The 15,838-nt window shown below is 33.9% G+C and overlaps 1 protein-coding gene across 11 annotated transcripts in view; it reads left to right on the top strand.

Annotated features, from left to right (window-relative positions):
• The window catches only part of LOC117600471 (regulator of G-protein signaling 11), a 30,593-nt gene that overhangs the window by 3,923 nt on the left and 10,832 nt on the right, over window positions 1-15,838 (top strand). For 5 of the 11 annotated variants that reach the window (XM_076692726.1, XM_076692721.1, XM_076692724.1 and 2 more), the window contains 11 exons: window positions 1,155-1,375; window positions 1,938-2,172; window positions 7,521-7,630; window positions 8,646-8,762; window positions 8,836-8,909; window positions 10,572-10,770; window positions 12,201-12,376; window positions 13,055-13,128; window positions 13,775-13,904; window positions 13,992-14,213; window positions 14,887-15,126. In XM_076692726.1, coding sequence (XP_076548841.1) covers window positions 1,304-1,375; window positions 1,938-2,172; window positions 7,521-7,630; window positions 8,646-8,762; window positions 8,836-8,909; window positions 10,572-10,770; window positions 12,201-12,376; window positions 13,055-13,128; window positions 13,775-13,904; window positions 13,992-14,213; window positions 14,887-15,126 — 1,649 coding nt within the window. In that variant the 5' untranslated portion in view covers window positions 1,155-1,303. The remainder of the gene's footprint in view (window positions 1-1,154; window positions 1,376-1,937; window positions 2,173-7,520; window positions 7,631-8,645; window positions 8,763-8,835; window positions 8,910-10,571; window positions 10,771-12,200; window positions 12,377-13,054; window positions 13,129-13,774; window positions 13,905-13,991; window positions 14,214-14,886; window positions 15,127-15,838) is intronic. The other 6 variants (XM_076692729.1, XM_034315958.2, XM_034315954.2 and 3 more) reach the window with 4 other exon arrangements.

Below are 15,838 nucleotides of genomic sequence, written 5' to 3'. Positions count from 1 at the left end.
GGTTGCCATCTGGCGGTGGTGTTATCAATCCGCGAGCTAGCGGTCTCGTGGTTGCGGGTCCGCAGGGGCCCGCTATTTCGCGTTCTGTATTTACATTACAACTTTTAATATTAATATCGTCAAAATCAAGGTTTTAAAAATTTATGCTTTTCCTGTAACGCCCCTTTCCCTAGGGAAACCTACTATGCTCAATGCTGTATGAGGATACTTCGAGTAAAATTACGCAATCCAATTTTTTAACGAAAGATTTTCATATATTGGAAAATAATTAAACGTTTAGAAAATGAAAATAAATGGAACAATGTAATGTGCCCCGAATATTTACATATACTGTAAATAGTTTCATCAAGTGCTTATCAACAGTTTTCAAATTTTGTGAGAAGAGTTTTTGTATAAATAAATAAATAAATATACATACCTGTATTAAATATTTTTTTTTCGAATAAAATAATAATAATGATAAAATTGATCTAGTATTACTTGTTGAATTCATTAATGAGAAGGCCGGTGCTGTATTTTACTTACGATTTGTAATATTTGCTATGTTGGGCTTATTAATTGAAATCTACTTTGATTTTATTTAACTTAACAAAATGAAAATGTTACTCATTTACCAAATTTGGAAATTGGCTGATTTGAAAATTTGATATATTCCACACCGCTCTTCCACACAGGGCCGGTTTTAACAATATTAGCGCCCCGGACAAGATTATCGTGGCACCCATTCATGGGCTAAAAAACACGTGAGTGAAGAGGTAGACATAAATGTCGCAGCATATATAGCATATATGTAATATTACATATGAGATATAGATAGAGAGAAGAGACAATGAGAAAATATCGGTATATTCGCATACTAGGGACATCGGGCTGTGGCGCATTCTACAGTTCTAGTGCCCTGGACGATTGCCCATGTGATTCTTGCAGACATCATGGACGTCGGTGTCCATAGGGGGCATTTGATCTACCGTTACTTCCGTTGATCTACTGTTACATGACATTAGATCTATCATCATAAGATGATATCCGCGCTGAAAGTATAAAATACTTTTTAATAGTTTTAAAGGCATCTTCATATATTTAAAAAATGTCTCTGTTCATTAATTTGATAGTCCAAATATATTTTAATAATTGTTGTTGTCTGAAAATTTCAGTGGGTGTGCGGGGGTGACTGGAGTGATGGGATGGGGCCAGAGCCCCATGGAGTTCGGGTAGGCCCGTCTCCGGCCCAACTCCCCAGCCCCCTCCGCCATCAATATCATCACAGCTCCTGCCAGCGTCGCAGAGGGCCGCCTCGATCGCGATGGAGGCTTCTAACAATCAACAACAGAAGGAGAAGGAGCCACGCGTTCACAGGCCTTGCGCCTTCGACAAGGTATAAATGCATTTCATTTAAAATATTGAGCCCGCGGTGATTTTTCGAAGTCTATCGCGGCGTTCTGAAATTGAAAAATGTGTATGTTTAACTGACAATGAGAGGGCAGATCTACGGTTCTACCCACACAGTGTAGATCGGGGCGATGTAGAACGAGGTCTCATAAAAATCTTAAACTTGAAGATATTATTATATTAAGATTAATTAAAAAAAAAAAAAACTAATATAATTTTTAATCATTAAATATTAAGAAACCTATTGTTAGTATACATTAGCTATTCCCTCATTGATTTCGATGATTTTTCAATTGTATATTGCAACATTCGACATTTTGAACAACTTTTTCATCTCACGAAAATGTCGGACTCTCTTAGTTTTCGAGACTTGTGATGCATACTTATACTAGTAAATACCTTATGAATGTCTCGAAGAAATGTTAAATTATTATTTGTAATAAGGGTCCTTATTAAGGTTTGAAACGTTGAAAAGAAAGCATTGATTGATGTTTTATAGATAAGAAATAAGAAACTTATACTATTTAAAACATTTCATTTGATTACAGATGGAGGGGCTGGTGCGGGAGATGCAAGACCCTGAGAACGGGGTACCCGTGCGCAGCCAAAAACAATTTCTCACCTCGATTCCTTCAGCTTTCATGGGTGAGTGCCATCGGTACTTGCGTTGTGGAGTAAGCGTAAGCGGCCATCACGGCCAGAGCACTACAGTAGGCTGCCTGCGTGTTGCAGGTTACGATCTCATCGAGTGGCTGATGGAGCGGCTCTCCATCGAGGAATCAGGTACGAAACCTGACAGATGATGCTAACTAGAGGTGCTAACTTATGAGATACGTAGCTACTCAGGCAGCAATGAGATGCTCGAACACATGACATAGTGATTCCCGTCATTACTAGCATTATTGATTAGTAATGGGCAACTATAGCCGCGGGAGTAAGTTCTGTGCATTTGTGGACACTGATGGGTAGTCAATTTCTCAATTTGTAAATCTGAAATTCCTATACTTCTACATTTCTAAATTTCTATGTTAATAAGTTTAGAAATTCAAAATTTTGAAATTTTCATTTTTTCCAAATTTTAAATTCCTGTATTTTTAAATTTAGAAATTAAAAGATTTGACATTTCTAAATTTATAAAATTCTAACTTTTCAAATTTATAAATTTTATGAATTTGTAAATTTGAAAATTTCAAAATTTAATATGTTTTACATTTTTGTGTTCGGGTATTTCATGAGTACTCATCTTGGCAGATAATTTTGTCTACTCTGGTATCTCATGTACTAGTTTAACCCAGTGGTTCTAATATTAATGCACACACAAAAAATTGTTTTATGAAGTTTTAATTAATCATCCCTTAAGTTTTATGGTTTTCATGGTTCGCTACATGAGTTTGCTTTAGAAAAATCATAAAATTTTTCTAATGTTGAAAATTAATTGAGTACCTACAATATTAGAGTAATTCTATGAAATGGAAACGAATAGTTATGATATTCTCATTGGCGTAACTAGCTAGAGACTACTGTGCCCCCCGCGAACTTGTCTTCTTAGCATTTTAAAAGTTCAATATACTGGGTGTTTCAGAACTACCGTTGGTTCCGTGAAGGAGTGGTAGCTGGGGTGATTCTGAACAACATTTTCCTTTGCGAAAATGTTGTCTGAAGCTTCGTTTTTGAATTATTAAGGAAAAACACTGGCTCTGAAACACCCTGTATCACAAATTACAAATCATTAAAATTTCAAAAATCAAAAACTCTGAATTCTCAAAGTTTTAAAAATTTAAAAATGTCAGGATTTCAAAATTTCTAAGTGACGTGGCTCACTCCAAAAGATCCTAGTTACGCAAATGTATATGTTAAGATTTGATTAGGCGTCGCAGTATACTCTTTGTCATTGCATTTTCTTCTTTTTTTATTAAGTTCCTTTGAAATATATAAGAATATCATCTTTATGTAATGTGAGTGTTGCTTGCGTTTCTCGCTTTGTGGTCCCATTCCTAGATGTCTCCCTATTTTAATTTACATTACACTAATCAAAATTACAGCTTTCAATGTACACGAACGGAATAGAAATGTGTAATTATATAAAGTTAATATCTGTGATTAAACATATTGCATAAAGGGTGTCCCAGTCATTGTCCCAGTTAATCGGGCAGACGACAGCATCCCGAATGTTCCTGTAAAGCTTATATTCTATTCTCCCAGTCTCACAGTCCAACACTCATTGTCAGTGTCGTTCTAAAGGAGCGGCCCCACTGTGCCGATCTTTAACAGTACATAGTTCTTTGTGGTCGAAGTTATAGATCTGATCCAAAAATCCCTTATCCTTTCCCGATGTCCGCTGTCCCAAAATGCATGAAACACAGTTTTGGAGATAATTTTTTTAAACTGGTCTTTGCATTCTTCCTATTCAGTAATTCTGCGCTAGGAGCTCTATCGTCTTTTTTACCTCAAAGAGCTCTGTATCGTGGACCCCCTGAATGATCTCTTATTACAAACATGGCCAAACGGTGAGCAGGCCTTCCAAATGCCTGTATTTAATGCTGTAACGTAAATTAGTTCATGCGCGGGAATACTTCAGGCGCTGATGTCGTGCCTTATGTCGGTGAGATACGCATGCAAGAACGTGCTCCTTATATGTATGTGGAGAGCGCGGCTAGTTGAGACATATTTCTGTTTTTAATTTATAATTTTGAAATTATTTATTTTATGGAACTATTACTTTAACCTGCAAATCTTTGATTCTTTCTGCAACTGCTAATTTTCTTTCTATTTATCAATTTTTTAATTTATAGATAACGTGTCACGTGTCTTAAATTGCCTCCTAGCCAGGGCTAGTTGGTATTTAAGCGGGGTAGGTTGATGCAATCAATTTATTTTTAAACTAAACAGTCGTAAAATACAAAGTATAATATATTATTCTGATTTAACAAATAGTATAAACATATTAATATTTAGAAACAAAAAATAGAATGCTAAAGGGTTACAACACGAACTAAAATCTGCATTAAATTCACAAAGGTTTAGAGGGCCTGACTACTTACTATCCATACTTTCTCACTCCACTGAACTATACGAGACATTTTTCCACTATACTTAAATACTATACGCTTATGGTGGGAAGATTGAGTATCTAGCAGTGGGGACCGTTTAGCCGCTGACGGAGAGGACTTGGGCCATTCGTGCCTTACCGTATACCTTTCGATACGATTATTTGAAAAGATGTGCACTCGCGGTCAAATCAGACTTAGAGGAAAATGGTGATCTCCCAGGCTCTCGTCCTTCCCCCTAGGCATTCCCGGGGAAAATGGCAATGTAAAGAAGGAGTTTGGCCCTATCGCTCACATGTAAACATTTACGCAGGATAATTTGAATTGATATTTATCGATTGCTCATATTTCTCATTTATATACTAAATATTACAATATTTAATAACTAAAAATTATATTAATTTTAATATCAATACTATAAAAATGAAGATTTTGAGAATTTCTGCTTCCCCTGTGTCTTCATTTCCCCTAGGGAAGCCTGATTTGGTGGTGAGTGTACTCTAAACTTCTAGAGGTGTACCCGAAAATTCAGGTTTTAAAATTTCGAAATTCTGAGGTTCCAAAATTCATATCCTTAAGGTTTTAAATATAAGAATTTCAAGCCTTACGTCATGGACTCTTTGAATGGTCTGGAGTTATACCTTGGTTCAATCATTCTTTCACTTGTCGGTCCACGTCTTCTTTTACTTTGACACCAGGTGTCTAGGCCAAGTGCTAATTGACGTCTCGTCCTTGAAGACTATGGATACTCGATGGGAGCGGTTGGCTTCCGCAATGGCTTCCCCTTCATTTCCGCAATTGATCCTTTGCTCCTCTAATGGAGTTGTGGTCAGTTCCTATTTTCCTTTCCTCATCTATCTTTGTCTCAAATGTAAACTTTATTTTAAGCGTCCAATTTAATTTTATACGAGAAAGTACCCAATGATTAATTGTCCCATGATGCCTGGAACACCCTGAAAATTACTTTACAAATTTTTTGGTAATTTTAATTCTCAATCACACATTTTAAAATTCTCTGTATAGAATAATTTCTTCAGAGATGTTTAAGAATAAACATTTTGATGAATAAAAGAAAAGAAACTTTCAATCAGTTTGGTATAATCAATTCTTGATATCTTCACACTATTTCTAGAATTAATTAAGTAATTTTGTAAACATTAATTTAAAAGAAGACTAACTTTATGTATTTTACTTATAAGTAAATAAGCTACACTTGTTGAATCATTTTTTAAAGAATTATCACCATCAAATATTTTAATTAATTTCACTAACACTTCAATATAAAAACATGAAAATTTATGTAGGATATTTTCAGTTTAGTTAGTGCTAATAAGTATGAATAATAAATATTAAAAATAAAGAATTTTAAATGAAAGAATAAAACATTATGTAAGTAAATGATTAGACAATAAAATATTATGTAAGTATTGTTATATAATTATTCTTCGTTTGTTCTATGTATTTGTTAAATACACTTAAAGTAATTAAACAGATTGTATAAGTTATAAATAGGTTCTTTTATCGTGCTTCTATAAGGCATTGTACAGGGTCATCATATTTTTAGAATCATACATAAATGAATATCATCATTTTGTTAATAAGAAAATTAATTAGTGGTAACATTTAAAATGGTTGCAATATGGGAAATTATTATTTAGTTATGACTAATTAAAAACGTAAAACTCGCGTATTATATTTTCTGAATCTTTTGTCTTGTAATTTGTTTGAGTAGTTCACTTCCTGTTTAATTGTAAGATACGACACGAAAACAAAATTATTGTGTTATATAGCGTCGAGCACGGTAAGCATCCGTAAGAATAGGGAGAGAAGGAAGCTCCCACAACTCCCTACAATATTCGCAAGTATCGAATCTTCAAAATTTCAAAATTATAACTTTAGTTTTAAAATTTTAATTTGATAATTTCGAAGTTCTAAAATCCGATTTTTTATGTTTCAAAATGTATAGCTTCAGAAAATATTGATAATTAAAATAAGTATGAAATAAAATTTTCCCAAATAAATGTTTGCAGGCGATTTATGATTCTTTCTTCCCTTATATCGCCATTTTCACTAAGGAAGCATACTGTGCTCGGTACTGTACGCAGGGTTTTTTCTATGGGCCTTGGTTTTCCTTCAGTATTATAAGACAGAAGGTTAAGATAGAAATGTTTTATTATTACTTTTTAATATCATTTAATGCGTAAGTAGCATTGAACGGCGAATGATATGTACTTAAATATTACATGAGATACATATCTACTTAAAAACTCTAACATACAAAAATACTTCTTATTTAACAAACAAACTAATATTGTACTGTTTTTATTTGCAGTTAAAGTTCTTCAAAGTAAAAATTTATTATAATTCGTCTTACGTCGATTAAAACTGTTTCGTTATATGGGTGACAAAGTATCAGAATTTTCAGTTATATTGCTTTGTTATATCCAAGCAGCATGCACCATTTCGCAACATTTATTTTGCAGTGATGGGCAGATTAAGTGCCCGCTGTAAGTTCACGGGTACTGACGTGCACGGTGCGTACAGGGATAAGGTGCGAGGAAATATCAAATTTCCAAATCTGAATTTCTCATATTTTGAAAAAGTAGAAATATAGAAATTCTTGATTTTCGAATTTCCAAATTTTCCAACTATCAAATTGAAAAATATCAGGAAATTTTAGAGATTTAAACAGAAAAATTTCAAACTCAAATTTACAAGTTTTCAAATTACCAAATTTCAAAATTTAGAATCTTGGTTAAGTGGCAATTTAGACACATAGAAATTTTAAATTTGCAAATTTATAAATTCATAAATTTCGAATTGAAAAGTATAGAAATTTGGAAATTTAGAAGTATCGAAATTCGGAAGTATCAATGTCGGCGAGTGCACCCTACTTGCACGTCCCTGCATCGTGTTTTCTAGGGTAGGTACAATTGCTCATCACTGGTTTCACCCTGATTATTATTCTGCGCACATTAGAGTAAAGTATAGATAAGTTGCACGAGATTAGATCATTTTCAATTAGTACCTTCCATAAGAAGCAACGATTCTATGAGATATGAAAGTAAACTGTTATGTTGACAGTAGAGGCGGTCCATATTGCCAACCAACTCTGCCAGTATGGCTACTTCTTCCCGGTGAATGACTCCAAGACACTCACCGTAAAGGATGATAGTTCTCTATATAGATTTCAGGTACTGTATTTGGCTTATTATGTTCGAAAGTCCAGCAACATGCAAGCTTACACTTACATGTTTGTACATAAATACATTTATACACAGAATGATTAAAGAGTAAGGATGTGCGAGTATATACACTCGCGATCAAATTACGTTTCCTTAGGGGAAACAGCAATTCTCAACATTTTAATTGTAGTCATATTAATATTGAAAGTGATTTAGAAAAAAAATAATATGATTTTTAATTATTAAATATTATACAATTTAGTATATAACTGGAAAGTACGAACAACAAAGTAAATATTAATTCAAATGTACCCTCCTAAACGTTTATACGCAAGTGGTGGAGAGCCACAAACCTATACAGGGTGTTCAACGACAGTTGGATCAAATTGTAAGAGATAATCCTGAGGGTTTAAATAAGACGAAAAATCAACAATGTTAAAATAGGGTTCGCGGCTTTCTTTTATAGTTATTAACAATGTAAGATTCGAATGGAAAGCGCCTAAAACCGGCAATTTACACAGCACCGACGATTGAACGTCGTGTTAGTAGGACCGTTTACGATACAGTCACGGTCAACAGTCGTTGAATACTAGATTATCACGGTGCTATTCTGTTCCTAAGTGTAGCAATATTTAATACTAGCATCCCCGTCGCGGCTCGTAGAACATCGTATATGTTTTGTAAGTTTGGGTCACGATTGAACTCGGCTCCGCTGTTCAAAGGTTAATCATTCTATAATCCTACAAAATTCTATTGAAATTTCCCTGTAAAAGCAATTGTTCATGAAGCAAACATTGCCTCATCCTTATAACTGATGTATGACTGTGAAAGTATAATTATTTAAACTTAAACAGTTTTATACATCCTTTAATATGCTTTTGTGTTAGTGTATAATAGTTATATGGTATATTTAAAGGTAATAAATAAATACTATGAAATATTTCAATTGAAATATGTTTTTATAGAAAAAGTAATTTATTGTTTAAGTGGTTCATATATAATTTTTGTTTTGTTTAATATATAGACACCATGTTATTGGCCATGGCAACATAGAACCCCTGATAACGTGGAATACGCTATTTATCTGGCTAAAAGAAGTCTAAGAAACAAGCAACGCCATGCTCTTGAAGATTACGAGATTGTATGTAAATTGTTAGCAATATCATATTTCATGATTTTTATTTTATATCTTAGTGAGTAATTTATTCTCTTAGGATGCTTTGAACAGCCTACGTAGGAATTTGCAAAACAAGTGGGATATTATACAACTTCAGGCCGAGGAACAGGTGAATAATTAATCATTTCCATCATTCATTTTTATGAAAATTAGGCAAACCATGTCTAAAATTAAATATTCATTCATTAGGGATCAATAGTAATTATTTATGAAAATAAATTAGTTTTAATGGTAAATTAATTTGTTAAATAACAAGAGCTAAATTTTGGATAGAATTTTATTCAAAATTTCAAAATTCGCATTTTCAAATTCAAATCTCAGAATGTTTAAATTAATTTCTTAAATACAAGTTTCAAGATTTCAGACTTGAAAAAAATTATATCGATGGTTTTACTTGTCAAAAAATTTGTCAATTCTTTTCTTGTTTAAATTATTCTATACAATAGAATTCGGATAATTTGGCATTTTATAGTTCGATACTCTTAAACACAACCACGATCCAGCTTACGAATATTATTTTCTTTTTTTTTATTCTATATGCACTAAAATAACAAAAGAATTAACTATCGATAGAAAATAAAAATTTTAATAGCTGTCTCATGTTTTAGTATAGGCATGCACAGAAAATTACTCTGCGGGCGCTCGCATGTTTTGCACGACCTCACACCTACTCTACTGCGGTCTTCCCCACTCTTCGACGAGTGGTTTAAATTCGTTGCCCACAGGCGCCCATTTTACTAACAGCTGTGCATGTCTGTTCTACTGTATCGTCATCTATTTTTGTTGATAAATTCTATTCTTTTATTAACACTCACACGGCCATTGGCGAATCTTTTTAGACCGAGAAGTTACAATTTTGCTATTTAATTGTTCTATATTTAATAAATATTTCAATATAAGCTTCTTTAAAATATTGTACTTTAACATATATATTACACAGAATTTGAATTAAATAATCATTTTTACGTAAATATCAGTAGTAAACGTCTGAAACTAAACTGATATTAGTGCGAGTGTTAAGTACAGCCATTTTTTAAATTAATTTTCCTCAATTTTTACTGTATTACGAAAATATAATATAATAATAATAATTTGCCATTGTCGAGATTTCAAGCACACTCAAGCATCAAGAGATTATAAGAATTCTACAGTACTTAGATTAAAATTCTTATACATTACCGCTCAAAAGTATACTGACTAGTATTTTGAGTAAACTTTCGCTACATTGCCAATTATAAGTCTGTTAACATAAAAATGGCAATACAGCGAGGGTTTACAGTGATTTAATCATTTTTCGTTATCAAAGTATCATGATAATTAAAAAGTATCATGTGGCAATTATTTAATTAAAGACTAATGATTGAATATGACATAAGATGCCAAACTTGCACTTGTCAAATCTGAAACTCTAGGCTAGCTTAAAAAGCGCTTTTGAGAGTGCTGAATAGTTATAAGAACCCATAGCTCAGTCGCGACAATTTTGTCATTCGAATTTTTCCAGGGCAACGGGAAAAATTTTACCGAAACTGTGTGTTAAGCGATGACATCTTATGATGTCACCAGTATGTGGGATTCGAACAGTTTGGTATCTTATGATATATTAACAGGAGGGCGAGGGTTTACTAGTTTGACGTCTTATGATGTCACGTGGTCTAAACATGTTAAGTAACATTTTTCAAGCATGTGGATACTTTTGAGCGGCTTGGTATATAATTCAATTATAAGTCTTGTACATTCGAACATGTGACTTCTTGAAATATTAATTGTGTGGGTTCAGGTACGTTTATCAAAGGAGCGGAAGAAAGGCGATAAAATAGTGAGCGATTCCCAAGAACGAGCGTTTTGGAGAGTATATAGGCCACCACCTGGTTGTCTTAGTAGTCTTGAAGTAGCACCTGTACCTACCCGTTTTCGTCCTGGAGTTGCGCGCCCTCCATCACGTAAACGCACTTTAACTGATCTGCAACGCGAGGTAAATTCTATATGTTTTCATTCAAGTCATTAACACTTAAACTGTCACGCTGCAACTACTAAAAATTCGGGATTATATTTTTCTTCTTGACACTTTAGACTCTCGTTATATTGCCACGTGAGCAACTTGACTTTCATATGGATTCTAAAGCTAAGTATTGCCACTCTTTTATTATCATAGCCTACGACAATAATTTCTACCTTCCCTCTTCCTTTGAAGTGAAAGCTTGAAAGCTTGACTTTTCTGTTCCTACAGCCTTATCGGCGGCAATATAACAAGAGTCTACTGTATTATTTGTCTCAATATTGTACTATTTTTATTATCTAATTACGAATGCATTTATCGTCAGAAAATTGTTTATAACATGAACATGGAGGTCCTATAAAAATTTAAGTGGTGCTCTAATATAAATGGCGTAATAGTGATGTATTGTATTAACAATGCAAACAGCATTCATCACAGTAACTGATTTTTATGCAGAATGATTTCCTTACAACGCAAACCAAAGACAATGCTGATTGCCACTTGAGAGCCATGTACGTATGACATGTATGGACATGTACGTATGAAGATGAAACGACCCTCAAGTGGCGATCGGCATCGCCTTTGGTTTGCATTACAAAAGAATTACCCTGTATGCTTCATAAATGTACAGGGTGAGGCATCCAAGAATGTAAGATCAAACCTTATATATTGTTCTTTTTGTAAGATCAAACCTTATATATTGTTCTTTTTGTAAGATCAAACCTTTATATTGTTCTTTTTGAAAATTCATCCACTTTAATAAAAATTGTACTTTTATGATTAATTGTACTTTTTTAGAAGAATTGTATTAAATTACCACTAGCTCTGGCTATAAAATATCTTCATAAAAGTTTGTAAAGTAGGCACGCGCAGCATGTGCTGAAACGAACACGGGTGCTCAAAGTTGTCCGCGGGTATACAAACCTATTGCGGGCAATTTCGTGTGCATGCTTGGTATACTAACTTAAAATCACCATGAATTTTATAATTTGTAAAGCTGAAAATTTGAAATTTCTATATTTTTAAATTTTTAACTTTCCAAAGGGTCTAGGCTGTTAAGCAAGGTGAATCGACCCCAGCAACAATTCCAGTTGATATTTATACCACAAAATGCTTTTTCCCTAAAGAACGACTGTGAGCAATTTCAACCCTTACCCTCCCTGGTATGGGAGATATGAGAGTAACAACCCTGAACTTTATTATTTTTTTTCTCGGAAACTGTTTAACACATCTAAACACATTAAAGTGCAAATGGTAGTTACTCATTAACTGCACTTCACGTATTCTTTTTATAAGAAAAGATTATATTAACAATTTGATCTTTTAAAAATAACAGCTATGTAACAATTTATTGTAATGTATTTGAAGGAATATTTACCACAAAATGTGCTCTTATTGAATACTAGGTGGCCCTGTTAAAGAATAGTTTAACTCGCACAAGAATAAAGGTGTCGGCTGCGATTGAAAACCTGAAGTCGTACTTTGAAACATACGTGGAATACGATGCAATGTTTGTACCGCCTCAACCTTCTAATCCATGGATCACCGACGATCAAACATTTTGGCAATTAAACAGTCCCCTGTTAGTATTGCAAACGTAACTATAATTTTTCCTACAACTATACAGGTTGGACTACTTAAATGAGATCACTTAAATGCATACTTCTATTTACAAAAATACCGATGATCTTTAAAAGAAAGAAAAATCTTGCCGCTACATGTGTTCTTTAAAATAGTATAACTTTGTCCTGAAGGACTTTTTCCATAAAACCATAAATAATGGAAATATTTAGGTGTACTAATTTAACTAGTTCGCCTTGTATATGTATACATATGCTAGGGTGGTTCTTAAAATCCAACTTTTATAATATTATATGGTCTCTCAAATCCTCGGACAGCAGACCTTGAAGAGAGCGTTCATTTTATATTAATTTAGTATGTCATATTGTCGTTTTCTAAATTTTTTAGAAAACACTTATTTTCAAGATTATTCTTCAAATAGGTGTATGAAACTTTTTAGTTTATAAATTATTCATTTAACTCTAGGTTAATACTTATCCTTGTTTTATGTTCCGTAAGTTTGGGTCTGTATTTATCCAGACTTTGCTGTTCAAGGGTTAATTTTTTTTTGTGTACGTATATATTAAATAAGCACCACCTCAAGATATTCTTATATGTATTTTGTGATAAAGTGCATGCCATGTTTCTCATGCAAATTCTATTTAAATTTCTTTTATTTATTGAATTTGTTTGTGGTCAGGGTGGAAGTTCCTACGGAGAAGAGGGTGAAACGTTGGGCATTGTCGATGGAAGAATTAATGTCGGATCCTACGGGTAAATAATTTTTAATTTTTAATTTTTAATTATATACGTAAAAATGATTCAGATTGTTGATTCAGAGGTGTTGCAATTCTATCATTATCCTCTACATCCTAAAAACAATAGTTTTTCGACATAAATAAGTCAATACATTTTTATTCAAAATACCGAGATGTATCGAATAGTGCATCAAAAATTATATAATTCCAATAAAAAAAATAAATATGACCTTCATGTGTCCTTCATGCGTACACTTACAAACAAAATAGCGGCGCTGGATTACATCCCCCTCGAAACAAAATAAGTTTCTTATGAAACATTTTTTCAAATAACGAATAGTTCTCGAGATAATCACATTTATTGATTAAAATGGGTCACCCTGTATAGTCAGTAAATAATTCTTGATATATACTGTCCACTGATGACAAGAAGTCTTACGAGAATAACGCAATCTGATTGGTCACGCCCCTCTTCAGCTTACACATACTTTCGGTAGCGACGTATGATTAGTCGACGCAGTCGTACCTGCTAAGTACGCTCATGTAAATCTAAGGGGTCTGTCGATGTGTGCATAGTACCCCCTCCTGCCCCGATATCGTCCCGCGAGACTTCTTGTGATCGCAGGACAGTATGTACTTTAATTTTTTGTTATGTGTCTTAGGTTTGCAAGAATTTACGAATTATTTAAGAAAAGAATACAGTCACGAAAACATACGATTTTGGTTGGCGGTTAAAGACTTAAGGCACAGCTTTCAAGCACAAATATCTGACAAAGTCAACGAAATCTTCAAGTACGTATAATAGAAATATATATTATAGTTTATAATTGAATGACAGATAAAACTTGACACAAAAAGCTATTTCTGTTGTTTGTTTAGAGAATTCCTGGCACCTGGAGCCCCTTGCGAGATCAACATCGACGGGAAAACAATGGAAAAAGTTCATCAAGAAATGAAAAATCCAAATCGATTTACATTTGATTCTGCCGCTGAACATGTGTATACCTTACTTCTGAAAAAGGATTGTTATCCGAGATTTATTCGCTCTGATCAGTATCGAAATCTTTTAGCTGCTGGTGTGCAACCATTACAAAAGAGAAGGTACGTTGTTTCTTTCATTTTCAATATTTTCTTTAATCCAATAACGACTATAAGCGTACCAGTATACTCTTCACATGGGCAAGGGAGACAAATCTAGTTGCGGGAAAGGGATAAGTATATCAGCCATATAGCATAGGTATCTTTACAAAGTTGTAATAACTTCAATTATTGAAATCATATTCTGGCACCATTTTTCAAATCTCCAAAAGCGTGGGAAAACATTCAAGTTTAAAATAGTAATTAAGAAAGTTTATAGTGTTTTAAGGTCAACTGTTATGATAATAATAGCCGATTAATGACATTATTCGTGATTATAATACAGTGGACTCCCGTATGACGCAAATTTCTACATATAACGTAAAAATGATACACTGGCGACAATGGACCCCTTGACCGCACCATAAAGAGGTCCGTATTGTCATGTGCCAGCGGGGACCTACCCGGGCCGAGACGACTCTGTGTGTCTTCATGGTGCGGTCAAGGTTTTATCTGTGTCAAACATGTTACTTCAGATTATTCGCGTTATACGAGAAAAATGATCGTACAGCGCGGTTTCCTACAACGTGTAACATGTTAACCGCCTTATACGGGAATCTACCGTAATCGGATTCCATCGTATAACAATGTATAACAATTTAATTATATGATTTGTAATGTTAATTATGTGTTATAGATTTTTCGGCTTCGGGGGGCAAGCCAAAAAGAAAGTTTCTTCAACTTCAGCCCCGACAACCAGCACCTTGCAACAACATGCTATGAGCAGTGGAACGGGTGGTAAACGTAGAGGCAGTGACCGAAGCCTGTCAGGGTCTGCTCACGAGTTAGCGGTTTGTGGTGTTCGGGATACAACTGCAACTACGCCCAGAGTGCCACATTCCCATAGTCAGTCAAACCTTGCTGACATTCCATACAGGTAAAACATAAACTTAAGATTCTCTTCAAATGTATAGGAAAAATTCTATGTATTGTACGAAAGTTTTTAATTAATATCTCGGAAACTAATAGAAAGCCGAAGATACCACTTCATATTTGGGGTCTCCTCCTCCCTCCCCCCTCCCCCTCAAAATTTCATCTTAATCAGCGACCGGTCGTATTCGGAACTTCATCCCAAAATTATTTTTCAAAAATATGAAATTTTTTTGTTTGAAAATGATACATTTAATTTGAATCTCGATTGACCCAAACTCCACTGATCAGGGGTTAAATAACTGATTAGGAGGATAGGCAAATAACTAGTCTGAATATCTGGATTTCTTGCCTTGCCTATATTAGCAATAGGGCTTAGTAAAAATGTGCGAGTACCCGGTATATTGAACTCGGGGCAAGACGAAAGAAGTCAGAGCGGATTCAAACAGGTGTTAGATAAAGTGTGACTATCTCGGGTAACTTGAATATAAGAACGTCTGTGTCGGGTAGCTGACCGATTCGACTCGGGTCGTCACCTGTTACCCAATGATAGGCAGCTATGCTCGCAATAGTGATAGGTACTCAATTTTTTAATTTAAACTTTATACATATTTCTAAATTTGAACAGTTGGAAGTTGGAAAATGTGAAATTTCTGTATTTCTAAATGGTCAAATTTCCAAACTTGTAAATTTATAAATTTTATATTTCTAAATTACAA

The sequence above is a fragment of the Osmia lignaria genome, chromosome 15, assembly GCF_051020975.1.
Source record: "Osmia lignaria lignaria isolate PbOS001 chromosome 15, iyOsmLign1, whole genome shotgun sequence".
Taxonomy (NCBI): domain Eukaryota; kingdom Metazoa; phylum Arthropoda; class Insecta; order Hymenoptera; family Megachilidae; genus Osmia; species Osmia lignaria.
Note: the sequence above shows the minus strand (reverse complement) of the source record. Positions and strands in the feature narration are given on the sequence as shown.